Source organism: Astatotilapia calliptera, chromosome 3 (genome assembly GCF_964374335.1).
Source record: "Astatotilapia calliptera chromosome 3, fAstCal68.1, whole genome shotgun sequence".
Classification (NCBI taxonomy): Eukaryota; Metazoa; Chordata; class Actinopteri; order Cichliformes; family Cichlidae; genus Astatotilapia; species Astatotilapia calliptera.
This window is the reverse complement of record NC_137424.1, coordinates 68,683,019-68,702,396: the sequence shown is the minus strand read 5'-3', so window position 1 is coordinate 68,702,396 and position 19,378 is coordinate 68,683,019. Positions and strand designations below refer to the sequence as shown.

General features: G+C 39.7%; 1 protein-coding gene and 2 long non-coding RNA genes across 3 annotated transcripts; all 3 read right to left on the bottom strand.

The window, feature by feature from the left end:
- Positions 1–1,503: 1,503 nt before the first annotated feature.
- Positions 1,504–5,020, bottom strand: LOC145425700 (uncharacterized). Its single transcript, XR_013906432.1, has 2 exons — positions 3,759–5,020; positions 1,504–2,987 (listed from the first exon to the last, which is right to left on the bottom strand). It is a non-coding gene; the product is annotated as an uncharacterized LOC145425700 (long non-coding RNA).
- Positions 5,021–6,204: 1,184 nt separating this feature from the next.
- LOC113017293 (uncharacterized) lies at positions 6,205–7,658 on the bottom strand. Its single transcript, XR_013906444.1, has 2 exons — positions 7,204–7,658; positions 6,205–6,932 (listed from the first exon to the last, which is right to left on the bottom strand). It is a non-coding gene; the product is annotated as an uncharacterized LOC113017293 (long non-coding RNA).
- A 5,813-nt stretch (positions 7,659–13,471) lies between these two features.
- Positions 13,472–16,516, bottom strand: LOC113018075 (coxsackievirus and adenovirus receptor-like). Its single transcript, XM_080298959.1, has 3 exons — positions 15,863–16,516; positions 15,310–15,663; positions 13,472–15,204 (listed from the first exon to the last, which is right to left on the bottom strand). Exons 1-3 carry the CDS (start codon positions 15,927–15,929, stop codon positions 14,978–14,980), a joined length of 648 nt encoding a protein of 215 aa, XP_080155085.1. The 5' UTR covers positions 15,930–16,516; the 3' UTR covers positions 13,472–14,977.
- Between the last annotated feature and the right edge of the window lie 2,862 nt (positions 16,517–19,378).

The following is a 19,378-nucleotide window of genomic DNA, read 5'->3' as shown; positions in this document are numbered from 1 at the left end:
CTGGAGCACCGTGCCATAAGGCCAAAGTGATACCTAAGTAGCTCAGGGAACAAATCATTTTGGGTCCATGGCCAGGGAACTCCCCAGACCTCAGTCCAATTGAGAACTTGTGGTCAATCCTCAAGAGGCAGGTGGACAAACAAAAACCCACTAATTCTGACAAACTCCAAGATTGATTATGACAGACTGGGTTGCTATCAGTCAGGATTTGGCCCAGAAGTTGAGAGCATGCCCAGTTGAATTGCAGAGGTCCTGAAAAAGAAGGGCCAACACTGCAAATATTGACTCTTTGCATAAACGTGATGTAATTCTCAATAAAAGCATTTGAAACTTTGAAGTGCTTGTAATTCTATTTCAATACATCACTGAAACAACTGACACAAAGATCTAAAAACACTGAAGCAGCACGCTTTGTGAAAACTAATATTTGTGTCATTCTCCAAACTTTTGGCCATGACTGTACTCAGCACTCAGAGAGCCCCCTCTGTGTGACTCAGTGTTTTGATGTTTTATTATTAGTTTTACTGGTCTGTAGTTTCCTCTTGGTTACTAGTGTTTTGGTTCCTGTATTGCTTGTTCTTAGGTTTTGGTCTCTATGCTCCTCATCTTACTCTGTCTGTACTCTGTCTCTGAGTTCTGTCAGTGTATTTCCTGTTTTACTTTGAAGGTCCGTATCTGATGTTAGTGCATCCAGTTTATATCCTCCCTGTCTCATCATATTCGTTAAGTTCAGCTGTGTCTCTTCTGTGTGCAGTTTCTTCGTTTCCCTCTGTGTTTATTTATAGTGTGTGTTCTCTTGTGCTGGTCACTGGTCCATCTGTGTTTCCTCCGCATGTCTTCCTGTGTTTCTCCATGCATGTCATCCCATGAGTTTAGGTTTCAGTTTAATTTGTTAGATTCTCCCCAGTTTACATTTATCTTAGTTTCGGTCCTCCAACCTCTGCTCAGCCTGTTTTCTCACCATTTTGTAAATAAAGCTCACTCTCATCATCTGCGTTTGGGCACTTTTCCCTTCAGCCCTACAAGACTGTCATCGCAGCTGTGACAGGCGCACTCGTGTAATTGAAGGAAGGACGAATGGAAAAATGACATTCTTCATAAACATCTGTTGCCATCTACCAGAGTGATGAAGATGAAGCGAGGGTCAACAGAGTCAAGCAAGACAATGATTGCAAAAACACACAAAAGGAAACTCAGCTGGTTTCACAAAAACGACATAAAGCTGCTAGAATGGTCCAGCCAATCACCTGAATCCAACTGAAGAATTATGGAAAGAATCCCAAAAGGTTGATTTTGTTCATCTGGACATAATGTTTTCAGTGGGGGAAACTTTTTGTAACTCGTTCAAGTGATTTCTTCAGTCTCAGCTGACTGCAGGTTTATAAACACTATATTTGCATAATGACTGAAACTAGCACCACTGAAGGAACAATGGGCTGGGAGGTGTTGAAATCTCCCAATTCTTTGAATCTTTGGGCTGAAGGAAGGACAATACTCGGTGTATAAATGCTCAATCAACAATCATTTATTTCCATACAATTCAACACTTAAGAGCATTTGAACCATCATGATGGGGAGAGCTGCCTGCAGAGGGTCACAGCAAGTCTCAAAATGGTGACGGGTTGCTCAGCTTTTTATAGTCTCTAGTGGCCCCCTCCTAGTCATAAAAGTCTAAACATTCACATTCTTTCTCTCTTACTAAATTATGACCTCGGCTCCCTGTCTTCTCTGCTCCCTGCAAAGGTGGGGGTATGGAATGTTGTCTATCTCCCTAGACACCAAGTCTCCTGCTTACAACCTTCTCTTGATGATTCAGCAGTAAAGCATGTCAAGAAAACAGTATAAGACATTCACAGCCGATCAAGGATACAGAATGATGCACACTTATCTAATGAACTACAAAATGATTATGTTCTTCTAACTCAAAAGTATAATGAGGACTAAACTACATACTGATCACACACTCTATATTAAAGGGTATAATATGATCTACAGCGGTATCATAATTCAACTACTTTGATTACATATATATGGTAACATATAATAACAGAATAATCTCAACAGAGGTCAGTTCCTTGATCATTAATATGCAAATTCTCATGACCATTGATCAACAACCACTGATCAATGGCCATGAGTACCATTCACAGAGAGTTGGGGATTGGCTGCAATCACAGCATTGTAAGATGGCGACAGATGTCCCCTTAGGCCCCCTCCTCGATTCAGAGATGGTCTTTCCCTTTTCATGTAAATGGCCTCCTTTACTCTGCCCTCAAACCAGCGTTCCTCCCTGTCCAGGATGTGTACAGAGGATGGCCCGTAGGTGTGAATAGACTGCAGAGTCCTGGCCTGACGAGGTAGCTCTTCTGTGTTGTGCCATCCGCTTCACTAGAGGTTGTTTGGTTTCCCCGATGTATAAATTTTGGCACATAACAGCGAACACTATGTTCCTTTGTTTGTGTCGGGGGACCCGATCCTTGGGGTGGACCAATTTTCGTGCAGCATGTTTAGGGTTTGCAAGCCACAGAGTGTTTAGAGATAGGATGTTAGTTACAAAGAGTTGAATTTAGGATGAGAGGTATTGTTTTTATATTTTTTATATGCAGTTTCTTAAGTACAGGTGTTGTAAAGGCTGATTAGAAAGGTGAAGGAAAACTGAATAATATCAGTTATTATGGTGAACACAGGGTAAGTTTTAAGAGGGTCAAACTGACGAGTGGATTACTTGAATTTTTGAATAAGGTTAGAAATTGTAGAAACAGCGAAAAGTTTCAGATTTGAAAATATGCAAGTGAACGGGTCTGAGGGAAGTGGTGAAGGCAAAGTGTAGCAGGTGTTAGTGGTTAGATGTTGGTGAAACTTGTCAACTTTAGTGTTTAAAATTTACATTAATATATCAAATGATAAATAGAACAGGATTACAGATGAGACGACAGAAGAAGGTTACTGACCTTGGTTTGTTGTGCAGCTCAGCAGTGAGATCAGAACTAAAGAGAAATGACACTCAGGTTGATTTGAGGTGAACATAAAGAACAACTCCACACAAACAGCTGACAAACACACAAACACACAAACTCACTGGAAAAAAATACTGGAAAAATGTGTAAAACTAAAAAAAAAAAAAAAAACAGAACCATGTATCCATTCTGCTGCTTGTCCACTTTAGACTCTATCACAGCGGTTATTACATTATTACATTATTATTATTATTACATTACAGACATTACACCTGCAGCCACTTTAGAATCATCAGTTAGTCTAACTTGTCTTTGGACTGTGAGAGGAAACCTAAATAGACACTAACCACTGCACCTCTGTCACACCTGTACTTTTTTAATATCATTTACATATCTTTAAATTATGTTTTTATTAACATGTCTTGAGGTTTATCTTACAGTTATTGACAAGTAATGATGTAATTTTGTACTGTTCTCACAGTTTATATCTTGAAAGCTGCTTTTTATGTGCATTGACTTTAATGTGAGTAAAAATTATCAACTACTTTTAAAAGTCATGTGTCCACTGTGCAGCTGTGTTGATATAACGAGTGAATGATTTGATCTTTTCACTGCCTGCTGTGTTTCCTCGACTCCTGAGCAAAGATAAAGAGTCAGTTCAGACCTGCAGTTGGTCCTCGTGGTGTTTTGAACTTGAATTCAGCCTGATTTGTTTTTCATGTCTTCTCCTCCATCATCAGTTATCAGGAGAGCAGACAGTCAAAGCACAAGAATTCAAACAAACACAGAGATTCTACTTACAGAGCAGACACAGCACAGATGTTTCCTTCATCGTCCTTCTCACTCATTTCAGCTTTTTGTCATTTCTGTCACTGACACCAAGTAAAGCCCGCCCTCTTCCTCTGAGCACCAGCTTTTCTATTGGTTCAAACACACTGAGTGGGAGACTGACTTTCTTGTCTAAAGATAGAAGTGAATACAATTCTTTAAATATACTGTTCACCAGTGAAAAACCTGAAGTGTATTTTTTTTTAATAATTTGAATTAAAACACTGACTTAGATCTGACACACAAACACACAACACCAAGAGATGATAAGTTTATCATTAAAAGCTAAAAACATCCAGAAGAAACAAGTGTTTTATAATAATGAAACTACGCTTAATAACTGCAACGTTACATTAATCCTCCCGCAAGGGTTGTTTATGGCCACTAGAGGGCGATGCTTGACTTTACATACTACATGAATACAATTAGATCATTAATTCTTTTACAGTTTGTTATAATAAGCGAATAAATCACACGCTCAGCACGCTTGCTGTTCTTAATGAAATGGCCTTATTTTCTTTAAATCTTAATAAAGATTACATTCATTTGTTCATGTGACTGTATGTTTGTTGTGTGTCTGTTCAGCACAATAGTAAAAGAAACTATGGAGATCTCTACACTGTGTAGTCTAGAGATGAGAGAACAAAATATTGTTGTTGTCTTATTTAAAGAACAAAGAAGTTAAATAGACCAAAACTCATCACAGTTATATTAATGCTGTTTTGTCGTCATAGAAATACTGATGGTAGTGATTCATACACATGCACATTATTGTAGTGCTCCAGTACTTAAAGACCTTACCCCTAATGATGACATCATCAGGTGGAGTGATAGTCGAACTCGGACCTGCATGATTCCCACCCCCTGGTGGTGACATTGCGTCATTGCGCCAAGGACCAACCTGCTGCAATTGTTAATGGACACACAGGTTCACCAGTTGCTTCTTCATAAAGACGTCCAGAATCCACAGACATTAAAGTTCATGTTTGGAAAAGTGACACAAGGAGGGAGAAACAATAAGGAACTCTGTTAAACCTGACAACAACAGCACCACAGCTTAGCAAGAAGGGAATGAATGCAGGAAGGTTCACAATTCATTACTCAAGCCAAGTTAAAAGGAGATTTTGCATGAAGTAATAAGTGCATTTCTGCCAGAGGTTTCTTCCTGTTAAAAGGGAGTTTTTCCTTCCCACTGTCGCCAAAGTGCTGCTCATAGGGGGTCATATGATTGTTGGGTTTTTCTCTGTATGTATTATTGTAGGCTCTACTGTACAATATAAAGCGCCTTGAGGTGACTGTTGTTGTGATTCGGTGCTATATAAATAAAATTGAGAGAGAGATATTTGTATGACCTTCATCTGAAACCAAACAAAACAACCTCAAAACAACAACAAAGCATATGTTATTATATTGTTATTGTTAGCGCTCACAGACACTCAGCAGTGAAGATTTAAACCAGTTTCAATTGTATTAACATTACAATGAGCGCCTGTCTCTGAGTGTGGATTTCCATGGAGATTATGCTAGTTTGCTTCATAATAATCAGTTCTCACATGTAAATTGTGCGATCATTTTCAAAATTAAACATTTTGTGTTCAGTTTTTCAGTCACTACAGATCTGATGATTTGTCACCTCTGATTACAGATTATTCCAACAATCTATTAGATTTTTATTGATTTAGTCAAACTGGATCATTCCACTCACAGCTGTCCAGGCACACACTGATTGTTTCATACATGACCACTAGAGGGAGAAAATTGTCTTTAAGTACTTCTTGAATACAAGCAGGTCATCAGTGATGCTTCCATAGTTTATTACAGGAAATGAGAGGCTGAGGTTGAGCTTCCTATTAAAAGTGATGTATTTCATTCATCTGTCAATAAATAGTGCCTTCACTTTAACATGTACTATGAATGTGGGTGTTGAAGAGTGTCAAGAGTGTCCAACGATGCACAAAGGAATCCACACACAATAACATGCAAGGTAATGAGGGAAGCTACGAATTGGCATGCAAACAATACATCTGAAACTAATTAAACATGAGGCAACAGGAAGGAAGCAAAACAGAATACATGGGCATAAGGCTCATTTATGTTGGAAGTGATAGCAGAGCTGTTTGTTTGAATTGTTTCTGAAACCACTCAGTCAGATAATAGTAAATCATGTTTAGGTGGAGACGAGTGAGCTAACTCCCTGCTAACTTCTAACTCTGTTAATTTTTTTTTTAATCTGTTTTCATAGATGCCTGGATGTTAAACTTAATTGTTACACCTGGCAAAGCAGCAAAACTGATCATTTTATTAAAGATGAAAGATTTTAGACAGTTTTTAACTCACAAAGATGCTGCAGTGTTCGTTTGACTTTTGGGACCTGAAGCAGAGTTTGGACCCTTAAACAGCTAATGACATCAGACTTACACCAGGTCTGTATGGTTTATTGAAGATACATAAACAGGTCATCATTTTATACAGGTGTCTGTATGATCAACTCCGTCACATCTCTAAGTTTCTGCCTCGATCCTCAGCTCTGAACACCACACGTTGGATTTTGTTGAGAAGATGAGAGAAGTCATTATGAAGGCAGATGAAACCGTGGTCTCGTGCGATGTTACATCCGTCTTCACTTGCATCCCAGTCACTGAAGCGTTGGAGGTAGTTTGTAAGAGATGTAGGTACAGCAGCTCTCAACAGACAAACATTGTGGAGTGATCATTTAACCAAATGATCTACAACATGTAATGCGTTAATATTGAGGTATTAAATCATGTTATTTGTACTTCACAGTGAAACAGAGTCCTGAGGTCAAGTTTTTTTTGTTCTTTGTGCTTTACCAACAGAACCACACAAGCAGAAGAAGACCCAGTGAGACAAAGTTTATTGATCCTGCACAGACACCAGATCGCTGCTGTGGTGAGAACAGGAGGTTTCACACCTCCTTGTCCGCCTCAGTGAGCTGACTCTTGCTTCTTTTAAATCTCCAAAGTGCCGCAAAACCAAGAACAGCGACACCGACAGCAGCAGCAGCAACAACGGCAAGAACGACTTTCAGGGTGGTTGAAGTTTCCACCTCGAATGTGTCATCCACATCTCTCTGTGCCTCTTCTTCTTTCACACCATCCAGCTCCCACATGTGTTCATGTGTTTCACCTGCAGAGAAAACAGCAGCTGTCAGAGCAAAGTCCTTCACACAGCAGCACAGCAGCAAACTAACAGGTGTGAGTTCTGCAAGTGAACAGCTTCAGTTTCTGAGCAGTTTCAGCTTAGACACAGAAAACATCTAAACATCAAGGCGGCTGTGGGTGAAGCGTTTTAGCTCAGCATCTATTGGATGTTCATGTGTTAAATCACAAGTGCAGGAAACTCTAGCAGGGCTGTAAACATGGGCAGTGCTGCAGTTTCTCAGAGGTGACAAACTCACCTGTGACTGTGAGGTTGATGAAGTGACTGATCTCAGTGTGAACTCTTTTACTTCTCCCAGATTTCCTCACAGCTATGTGACACTCATACATCCCAGCATCATTAAACGTAACGTTCTTCAGAATCAGTGAAACGTCTCCATCCTTCATCTCCGGGTCCCTCAGCTTCACTCGGCCATAAAAAGATGGATGTTGGTAGTTTTCATAGGAGCGTTTGTTCCTGTAGAAGTAGACGTAGCCGTCTGTGTTCAGGTCAGCTCTGCTCCACTTCAGCACTGAGATTATTTCATCTGTGGAAATTTGACACTGAAGAGTGATGTCATCTCCAAGCTTCACCTGAACATCCTGCTGAAGAGCTGAAGCAAAAAGAAGAAGTGATATTTTTAATATTTAACACACCTCAGTGACCTGAACTCACAGGAACATTTAACATAAACCACGTGGTCTCAGGTGAGAAAACACCGGAAACATTTTTAGTGAGTCAAACAAACATGCTTCTTTTAATCCGCCCACAGTGTTCAGTAAGCACACTCATGATTCAGTGACTTGATAGGAATGCCCTAGGTTTTTTCTGTATAACATCATCATCTGTGGAGGAATTTTGGGCAACTCTTCTTTATTGTGTTACTTCACTTCATTTTTTCAGACTCTGCTGTAGATTTGCTCTGCCTGAAAACACAAAAACACTTTTTCTGATGTTAAAGTGATATTTGACTCTTGGAAACAAAAGTCTGGTCCTTCAGATCAGGTAAACATTTGTGTTAAACATGATCAAATTCCCTGAAGATGTTCGTGACATATCAAGTTTCGAGTTTCCTTCACCAGCTTTCCGAGTTAGATTTAAAACACCTGGAATGATCTCCACCCAGATAATGAACCAGTGTTGCTCTCTGACACCAGACCCGAGCAGATGTGATCACAGCTGTATCCAGCTGTCAGATGGACTTCAGCTGAACACATGTCTCCTTTGAATTATCTCCTGGCCGTCAGACAGTGACTTCAGACTGATGTTAATGACGTTCACTTAACAGTCAGTGATTAAACCTTCATGGAAATGCTTCTCGATTCCTATGCCATATATTTTTAATTTCTAGGTAAACACATGTTTACACACAAGTCCGACATGTTAAATATGATTTGTTTGAACAGATATGGTTACAAACTGTCTCCACCTCCCTTCGTGTGAGGTTTGACTTTCCTGTATTTGAGAAGTTATTCGACTAATGTTGTAAAACCTTTTGGTTTTAGCTCTGCCTGATGTGTTAGCATGAAACAGTGCAATTCATCACATTGTGCTCAGTAATGAGCCCCTTCTTCTCAAGTGGTCTCACAGTAGAGTCATACTGACAGCCAGGATTTCATTTAAAAAATCCCCCTTAAAGGCAGGTGGGCCTGTGGAGGGAAAGCTGAGACCACTTCCAAGCTGAGGACAGTTATTTGAGTTGTGTCTGGACATTTCATCGTTGACTTGACCTTTTCTGTTTCTTTTAAAGCTCTGTGGTTGTAACAGTCACAGTTTTCTGCATCTCGTGATGTTAGCTTCAAATGCTGAGGGGCTTCTATTGAACTATATCAAACTGTCTGAAGTCCTGACTCAGTCTGAAAATGGGTTAGACTGTAACAAGTTTTAACATTCAGCGTGTGACACGTCAAGGCAAATACCTTCAAAGTTGCTGCAAAGATTAGTTTAGTAATACAGCAGCGAGAAACTTGGACGGACAGTAGGACAATATATTGTGATACATTTGTGTTACAAATTTTTTTCCTTTATTTTGTTTTTTAAACATGGAATATAATTCTGCCTGGTGACTACTTCTACTTTAATTTTATTTTGGTTAATCAGGCGGTACCTTGACAAGTGTGAATGGCTCAGACATAGAGTATGAAAGTGCTATACCTACTGTGCAAAGTGACATCTTTTCTAAGTCATTTTGGATGTAAAGGTTTTAGTGCATAAGAACAAGTCTATTCATCACTTATCAACAAGGGCTTAATGTGAGACTTTTCTGATCAAATATCTCCACTCATTTAGAACAAATCCTCAAAATAGCCTCTGAACAGAGACAACCCCACTCCACAGTTTGTACTATTGCCAACTATTGTCTCATTGTTAAGTGTTGTATAGTAATAACAGATAAGTCTCCATCCATGATTAAACAGTGATTTTAAGACAGGAAATGTTATATTTTGCACTATTTGACTGCAACATTTGCTGCTCAAAAAAAAAAAAAAAAACCTGAAATAATCTTTCAAAGTGTTGAAGAAATTACTCAGAATGATACAGATTCAACATTACTTACAATTTGTAATAATCTATTTTCAGTTCTGGGTTTAACTCACCGGTAGATGTAGAAATCAAACATAAAGACAGCAGCACGTTGAGAGAAGCCATCCACAACAGCATGGTAGAGACTCAGAGATGACAATGCTTTAAAGGAAAGTTCAAAGTTCAAAGGAAATCACACCTCTGTCGCTCACAAGTACCCAGTAAATAAGTATATTAAATAAATATATTGAAATAAATTAGCATCTATGGTCCAATGAGGAGAAGTTTCTCTGGGAAACTTCTCTGAACAAAGTCAATGAATGAATGACTGAAATTCAGAGATTGAAGTATTCATTGTTTTCACTGTAAAATGTCAAAGTGAAACAAATTTTACCTTGAAGTTAAATTCATAGGTAAAAAAATCCCTTCACGCAGTCAGGTAAGTCTGTCTGTGAATGATATAAAGGTCAGATTTGCATATTTGTTCTTTTTATTCATGCTTGACATTTTCACTTTCAGTTTGTTTTTTTAGACTCAATAAAACTTAAAAGAAATGAAATGGACAATGAGTCAAGGTGCGGCAGGACTCATTTAGTATTTTGTTGGTAGTTTGTGTTGTTACACATTTGGACACTAGAGGGCTGTCACCTACCTACATAAGTAACGACCAAAAAGGAGATCCGACCTGAGATGGGTGCAGACACTTGTACTGAAGATGGTTCGTTGACTGCAAAGGCAGCTGGAAATCTTGGCTCGGCAGCATCACCACGGATCAAAGCAGAAGCTGAGAGAGCTGCTCTGATGGAGAAGTGTGAGTGACAGGAACAGGATCAACGACTGAGGAAAAGTGAGTAGGCTGTGTTTTTTCGGCTGAAATAACTGCATCATCGGCCACAGAGCATGAGCGAGTCCTTGGAACATGGCATAAATTACTAGCCTTAAAAGATTCAGCAACCTGCAGTTTCTAAAACCTTTCACCTCAAAGGAAAACGATCCATTTACAGTCTGTTAGAGGAAGGATCGATTTTCACTGTTAGGGTGCTGTAAGGAAAGAGGCAGATAATATTCAGCTAAGTGGAGATATTTGTGATTTTCTTCACTGAGTTCATGTGCATGAAAAACAACCACCACCAACAGTTCTCTCACAGGAATTAATGCAACTTATGAAGCTGCAAGTCAAAAAAGAAGCACCTGAAGGCATTTTCAATACAAACCAAAAACAGAATGACATCACAGCAGCTTTCATTTATCGCTTTGCCTGTGTGAGACGTGCTGATATTTGATGGAAACCCACTTGAGTACAAAGTTTTTATACTGGCGTGAGCGTGGAAGGAAGCAATGGCAGAATTAAAATAGAGCAAAATTAATCTCAGTTTGTTGGAGCGTGTGAACGCATCATCCAGATGATGACGGACATCATACAGTTTTCTGTGGAGTGGAAGCCATACTGAATGGCAACAACGATTATTCCTGTCTTTAAAAAGGCTGAATGGCTGCTGAAAAGCTTAAATACACACAACAGGTAACGAGGGAAAAGGAAACAGGTGGGAGCACAGTTGATAATAATCTCAGGATAAGGAGACATGTCATGTAGAATTAAACTCAAGCATGCAAGACACCAGAATGTGAGAATAGAACAGGAACAGCAGAACAATGCATAGAGGAATGACAGAACTACAACATAAACCACATCTTGAAATCCAAAAGAATGAAGAAGTCCACAACAGAAACACAAAATGCTGTGTCAAAGGCCCAGGAACTGTAACAGTGTGATTATTAAAGTATTAAATACAAAGGAAAAAATTGAACAAAAAATTAAAAAGAAAAAATGAAATATCAACAAAACGCTGACATCATGTGACTGTGTTGAATACTGGCCTGTAGCTGGAATATAAACAATATTTACTGTGACTTCCTGAGTAAATAACTAATTTACATATTTGATAAGCCAAGGCAACTTTACTAATAAAGTTCTTTAAAACAGCAAGTGCCGACCAAAGTTAAGAACAGAATAAAAATACAAAATCATTTATGTGAAGACACTTTAAAACAATCAGAAATCAGCTGTCACTCTGTGGCCAATGAAAAAGGTGTTTTAAGAAGTGTTTTAAAAACAGGACAAAGGCTTTCTGATAAATTCAAATCTGTTTCCTGCCCGGGGCTTTCACGGGGTGAGAAAGAGACACAACAAAAGAGACACTTTGGACACTCATTCCCCCACCTCTCCCCCCTCCATAGGGCCATCACCACCATCAAACACTTCACCTACAACACCCCCCTCCTCACCCCACACAAAGGAGGATTTCACACCACCTCCTCCCACCACTGTTCTTCATATTCATGAAGCAGGTGTGAGGAAGCAGTTTATGCTCAAAAAGCTCCCGGCCCAGACGGTGTGTCTCCTGCCACCCTCAGACACTGTGCAAACGAGCTGGCCCCAGTGTTTTCTGGCATTTTCAACTCCTCACTGCAGGCATGTCATGTGCCTGCCTGCTTCAAGTACTCTACCATAATCCCTGTCCCCAAGAAACCTAGATTAGATTAGATTAGATGAGATGAAACTTTATTAATCCCTCGGGTGGGTTCCTTTGGGAAATTCAGTTTCCAGTAGCAAAGCACCGAAAGAAGTTGCATGTTACAGATACATTAAGGGGAATGAGAGTAAGGATATAAGCATAAATACACCACATACAGTGGGGCAAAAAGTATTTAGTCACATTCTGTCTCTCACAGTTGAAGTGTACCTCTGGTGCAAATTACTGACCTCTGTCATCATTTTAAGTGGGGGAACTTGCACAATCGGTGGCTGACTAAATACTTTTTTGCCCCACTGTATACACATATATAGATACAACACACATATGTAGATCACTGGACTAAATGACTACAGACCTGTGGCTCTGACATCTGTGGTCATGAAGTCATTTGAGCGCCTGGTTCTCTCCTACCTCAAGACCCTCACGGCCCCCCTCCTGGACCCCCTGCAGTTTGCATACAGAGCCAACAGGTCTGTAGATGACGCCATCAACATGGCCCTACACTTCATCCTGCAGCATCTGGACTCCCCAGGAACCTACGCCAGGATCCTGTTTGTGGACTTCAGCTCTGCCTTCAACACCATCCTTCCAGACCATCTCCGAGGCAAGCTTTCCCAGATGAATGTGCCTGATCCCATCTGCCGGTGGATCACTGACTTCCTGACGGACAGGAAGCAGCATGTGAGGCTGGGAAAGAATGTCTCGGACTCTCGGACCATCAGCACCGGCTCCCCTCAGGGCTGTGTTCTTTCTCCTCTGCTCTTCTCCCTGTATACTAACTGCTGCACCTCCACCCACCAGTCTGTCAAGCTAATCAAGTTCGCAGATGACACCACCGTTATTGGACTCATCTCGGACGGGGATGAGTCTGCCTACAGGAGGGAGGTTGAACGTCTGGTGTCCTGGTGCAGCCACAACAACCTGGTGCTGAATGCCCAGAAGACAGTGGAGATTATTGTGGACTTCAGGAAGCACACAGCCCCACTCCCCCCATCATCCTGACTGACACCCCCATCACCTCTGTGGACTCATTCCGCTTCCTGGGTATCACCATCACCCAGGACCTGAAGTGGGAGCCCACCATCACCTCCGTCATCAAGAAAGCCCAGCAGAGGATGTACTTCCTGAGGCAGCTGAAGAAATTCAACCTGCCAACACGGACGATGATGCAGTTCTACACTGCAATCATCGAGTCCATCCTCACCTCCTCCATCACCGTGTGGTACGCTGGAGCCACTTTCTACGCAGCACTTTTAATTCTTATTCTTATTTTTATATCTATTTGAGCGTTATATGACAGTATGTTTGCACTGAAGCACCGCAGCAATTTCCTAATGTTGTAAACCTGCTCAACATTTGGCAATAAAACCCTTTCTGATTCTGATTCTGAGAAACAGGAAATACCAATGGTTTCTCTTTCTCTTCCAACAGATTCCCGATACTTTGATGACACATGTTGGGGACAGCTGATGAGAAGTATTTTAATGATAAAAATCTGTTACACACAGATTTATTAATAACATATTAAATAGTAAACTGGCATATTGTACAGAACGCAAAGTACATAACATTTATTTCTTTTCTTTTTTTTAATTTTCCTTTGTTTGCCCTGTTTTATGAGTGCTGTATATTTAAAGACAGACAAAGCCAGCAGTGCATTCACAGATCTTTCAAGTCAAGTATAAATACATTCATTGTCACAGAGCAGCTTCCACCTGATCTTGCAAACAGCATCATTGTGAATGACTTTGCTTCATCGTGATGGTTCGAACAATAATATTTTCAAACAATAACTCAGAGTTGATACGAAAACAACAGTTACCGGAAAATTCAACAGCTCTTATAACTGAACCAACAATTTTGAGCAGCAATAAACAAAAATATTAAAGTTTTGACTTTCATCAATGATACACATTTATTTATTCCTATTTATTTCCCAGGGTGGGATCATCCAGTACACATTTGTTTGCATTGTTTAATTCATGTTTAGTTTAGTTCACAGTGAGCTTCAACAATCCCTCTAAATATTACTATTACTGATACTACTATTAATAGTAGTATCAGGTTGCATCATAAAACAACTGTTTTCATTTCATTGGGAAGATGTTGGACAATGATCATATCTAAAATATACAGTTTCTATGGGACCTTCTCACAAAACACAGATATTTTAATAAAATTACCTCACATTTTAACAGTATTTCTCATAAAACATGCACTAGTAGACCTGCACATATCTTTATCATTCAGGCATTTAGTTTGTGTTGATGCAGAGAAGTGTTTAACTTCCTGGTTTGCACTTCTGTATAGTGACGCTGCCATCAGCACATTAGGAATGTTCCCATGAATGATTTCCTAATGTTCACATTAGGAAGTCATTCATTGAACCAGATCAGATATATTCACAATTAGTTTCATCAGTTACTTCACACAACATGTGCAGTTTTTCATGCTTCTGTCCTCAAGCTTTGAGATATCTCAGCAGCTAAATTTAAACAACCTGGAATAAAATAAAACCATAGCACAGTACATGACCTGATCACTATAAAAATATCAATATTTCCGTCAAAAGAAAGGCATCTGTGTTTTTCCCTCAAAGTTTTGTAACTTCAATTTAAAAAAACACAAACAAAATGGAAGAATAAGAAAAATAATAATACTGACGTTAAGTGTAAAATTACTCAGACCAGAAAAAGACTAAAACTGAAGTAGACTGGAGATGGTGGCCTGCAGTATGTGTGTTTGTGTGAATGCATTTACGCTCATACTTTAGGATTAGATGTGAATATTCTGAAGGTGAATTCAGCTGTTTGTGATGCTGGGTGGTTTTTCTTGGTTAACGAATGTGGTTTAATAAATTTGTTAAAAGCTGTATATCAATAAATGTAATAAAATGTGTTAATGCTGTAACAACGTGCTTTTCAGTACTTTAGTTTTCATAAAGAAAGCTTATATGTTTCTGTAGCAGCTTCATTACACTTCAGCAGAGTCTTCAGTAGGAAGCTTGACTGGATGTTGCTTCTTATGTTGATGAGTTTTTCGGTGTACCCCAAAAGCAACGGCAACAAGAGCAACAAAAACAGCAACAGGAACAACAACCTGAAGAGATGGAGATCCGACCCTTTCAGCATCATCCATGTTTCCATCTGCACCTCGTTTTTCCATGACTGTTTTCTCCAACACGCTTTCATGTGTTTCACCTGCAGAGTAAACAGAAATCAAATCACAGGTGGAGAGAGTTCTAACTGGATCATAAAGCGCGGAGGAAGTTGTTAGTTTACATTTAATGAGCTCCACAAACTCACCTGTGACTGTGAAGTTGATGAAGTGACTGATCTCAGTGTGAACTCTTTTACTTCTCACAGGGTTCCTCACAGCTATGTGACACTCATACATCCCAGTGTCATTAAACGCGACGTTCTTCAGAATCAGAGAAACGTCTCCATCCTTCATCTCTGGGTCCCTCAGCTTCACTCTGCCATGAAAAGATGGATGTTGGTAGTTTTCATAGAATCGTTTGTTCCTGTAGAAGTAGACGTAGCCGTCTGTGTTCAGGTCAGCTCTGCTCCACTTCAACACTGAGATTATTTCATCTGTGGAAATCTCACACTGAAGAGTGACGTATGCTCCAGGTTTTGCCTGAACATCCTGCTGAAGAGCTGAAGACATCACAATTATAAATTATTATTTCCTGGTTCGGGGTTTAGAGTCTTAGAATTTAGTTTTAGAATTAAATTAAAGAAATTAAAACATGAATAAAAATGTTGTGTCCACTAGCCACTGAGCAGACAGACACATGGGACAGACAGAGAGAGAGAGATTGTTAAAGAGAGATTGTTAAAACATCTATTCACTCACCTGTTAACTCAGAAATTAGAAACAAAACCAGAAGGATTTTAAAATAAGCCATGTTTAACAGAAGCATGAAGACCACGAAGCAGCAGCAAGAATCCGGAGTGAAACGGAAAGATACATGCTGAAACTGAATTACCCGTGTGGGGAATTTAGAGGGGAGTGAGTCACCCTGCTGCTTACCTTTCTGTTTCTGTTTTACTGTTCAGTCTGTGCCAGGGTTTTAATAGTTTTGCAATTTTCATTAGTTTTTATTTTAATTTAGTTTTGACTTCAGATTTTCAATTTTATATCAGTTTTAATTAGTTTTTACCAATTGTTTGCTAGTTTAGTTTAGTTTTTATTTTTTTGAAAATCCTTAGATTCAGTTTAGTTTTGATTAGTTTCAGTTATAGTTTTAGTTGTGTTTGCAATAATTAAGTGTAACAAAATCCCAGTTTCATCATATCAGTCATTCTCTTCTGCTTATCCTTGGGTATGTTGCTATTCCAGCTACCATACCCTGCACCCTGCACAGGTCGCCTGTCTGTCGCAGGGCTAACACGCAGAGACAGACAACTCACATTCCCACCTATGGGTTCTTTAAATAAATAAATAAATAAAGGCAGATGAACAACCATTGATACCAGGCAACTATAAAATGTTTATCTTGGCCCCAATGAGACTATTAACTCTTGCAGCACCGGGTGTTCGTAATTTTGGTTCAAGTGAATTGATAAACTTTTTGAAGACAATTGACTCACACAGTTGTGTAGATATCCCCGTCCTGTTGTCTCGGGATGCATCACGCTGCCTTGTCTGGGGTTAGCGTCTGTTTCTGGGGATGAGGGTTGAGTGTGCTCCCTTCTCAAGGTAAGCTAGGTTAGCCTTCTGTGTGAGCTTTTCAAGTGCACTTTAAGGTTTGTGGGATTTTTTTCCCTTTAGAAATGTCCCTCATATTTTGTCTCTTTCCACTACAAGACACTTGCTTTATCCAAAACACAGTCATATTCAAAGTAATCCCAAATTGGACTCTGGCGCTGTCTCCCGACTTTTCCTGACATGATTCTGCGCGTGGACGGAGCAGCAACACAGACGACTCGACTAACGTACTGCCACCTGCTGGCATAATGAGACACAGCAAGAAAAAAATCTGGAAACTAAACTTCAATTTCACCCTTGACTATTGTATGACACGCACATCAATGAAAACTAAACACATTTTGCTATAAATTCAGTTAATTTTAGTTAGTTTTGTGAACACTCATTACAGTTTTAGTTAGTTTTCCTTTTTTTTGTTTTTATTTTTATTTCCGTTAACGAAAATGTTTTTTCACTTCTAGTTTTCGTTAGTTTTCGTTAACGATAATAACCTTGGTCTGCGTCACGGTGTCCCATTCTCTGCTCAAAGAATCAGGTTTCATGTACTATGTGTTGAATTTCGCGTTACTGACACCAGCAAAAAAGCCCAGCGGTAAGATTTTAGCAGCACAAGCTGTGTGTCACATTACATGTGGTTTGTGACTCCCAACTATTTGTGTGTCAGTGCCTGTGAGGCTGAGTCTATTCCCCAGTCTGTGGCTGTCTGGGACTGTGGGCTCAGTGGTGATGAAGCTCAGGCTGCTCTTTGTCCTTGCTGCTGAAACCTCTGAGCTGAACGAAGACCTCCAGAGGGACCACCTCTGAAGAGCAGAGACCCAGAAGGAATTTGTGTCAGCTCACTTTCAGTTTCACTAACAAGATCAACGTCATGACTCACGCTGCGTTCACTGAACCAGAGGAGTGTAGGAGGGCTCAGAGGGCGTAACCACACGCAGGCTTCATGCTGACTGAGGAACCAGGGACAAACTGCTTCACTGAACCTCTGCAGAGCAGGTTTTTATGTTAACAATCACAACACAACTTATTGACTTGAAAAGTATGAAATTGTTTTGAACCTGACTAAATGATTTTGTGACTTTTTCAATGAATAACCAAAAGGTGTGCCTGCAATAAGCTGTTTGTCTTTTATCCTTTAAAATGTTATCTTCATTTATTTGTGACTCTAAGAACGTCGAGGTAACAGGAAGATGTTTTATTTGCACTGAAATGAGTTTTACAGTTGTGTTCACTGCAGACTGTCAGGATCTGCTTCACAGCGTATTGTTTATATTCTGTGTTTGAATGGAGGGATTAAGCTCCTCACTCTGATTGGCTGCTGTAATAGTGAAGTTTACTTTTGACCTCTTTAACCTCGCTGCTCTGTGTTGTTTCCTCTTTTAGAAAAATAAAAGAGCCGAGCGTCGACAGGCGGTGTCTTTGACTGGATGTTACCTCGCTGGTTCATATTTCCAACCAAATATCTATATTTGTTTTTTCAGGATCAGAATTTTTTGTGTGTGAATAACAAGAATGCATGAATCCAGCCTACCTGAGTATTCTTGCTGACCATGTCCGTCTCTTTCAGACCACATCTGCTGATGGCTGCTTCCAGCTGGATAACACACCACTTATTTTAAAACTTTTTCTTTAACACGATCACTTCACTGTGATCAGACGACCTCCACAGTCACCACATAAAACACAAGCCTTTAGGATGTTCTGGAAATCTTCAGTAACATTGGGTATCATGTCAGTTTGGAGTAAAATATCTGAGAAATGTTTACAGTATATTTTTTTAATCTATGACATGAAGAAGTGAAGCACTTCCAAAAGCAAAAGGGGAGTTCAACTTGATAGTAGAAAGGTGTTCCTAATAAAGTGGCCAGTGAGTATATAACACCATAACTAAATCAATAATATGACCACAAATTGTGGTGGTTGAGCAGGCGATCCACAGTTTACATCTGCTAGTATGACGTTTGCTCCACATCAGACACAAAGCAGCTGTTGCTCATTCACAAAGTGGAGGTTTTAAACTTTCAGAGGTGGAGAGCCTGTTGTTGCACTTTACTGTCAGCAGATGGCAGCATCAACGCATGATTTAATTTCTAACGAGCATTTATGGACCAGCTCCAGTGTCTCATAGCACCAGAGGGCGCTTTAACACAATCAGATTTGAAGAGTTTCATCAGTTCATCAGCTTAGAAGAAACTCCAACACGTTGTACACGAAGGCAGATTATAAATGGAGTTTCCTTCATATCACCAAATGTTGATATGTATCTATTAAAATAAGAGTGTGACTTTGGTATGATCTATTAAGAGTCTTCTTATAGAGTTGCTCCGTGTTTTCTCTTCTTTCATTTAAACTTGAGGTTGAACATTTTACTTATAACATAGAGTTAAAAATCATATTTTATCATGAACTCTGATCCATCATGTAGATACAGAAGAAGCTGAGTCCAGCTGTGTCTGAGAATGATTTTGTCCATTAAATCTGTTAAAATCAAATGTGTCATGTCTGATAAGCAGACGACTCTCAGCTCTGGTGTCAGACATCAAACTGCACAGTAACTAAGATTCGTGTGGGAAAGTGTTCCTGCTGCTTTAAGTCTGTGGCTCACATGAACTTTGTTATCTGTTATCTGAGGACTGAAGTGTGTTTGTGTTCACCACAACAACG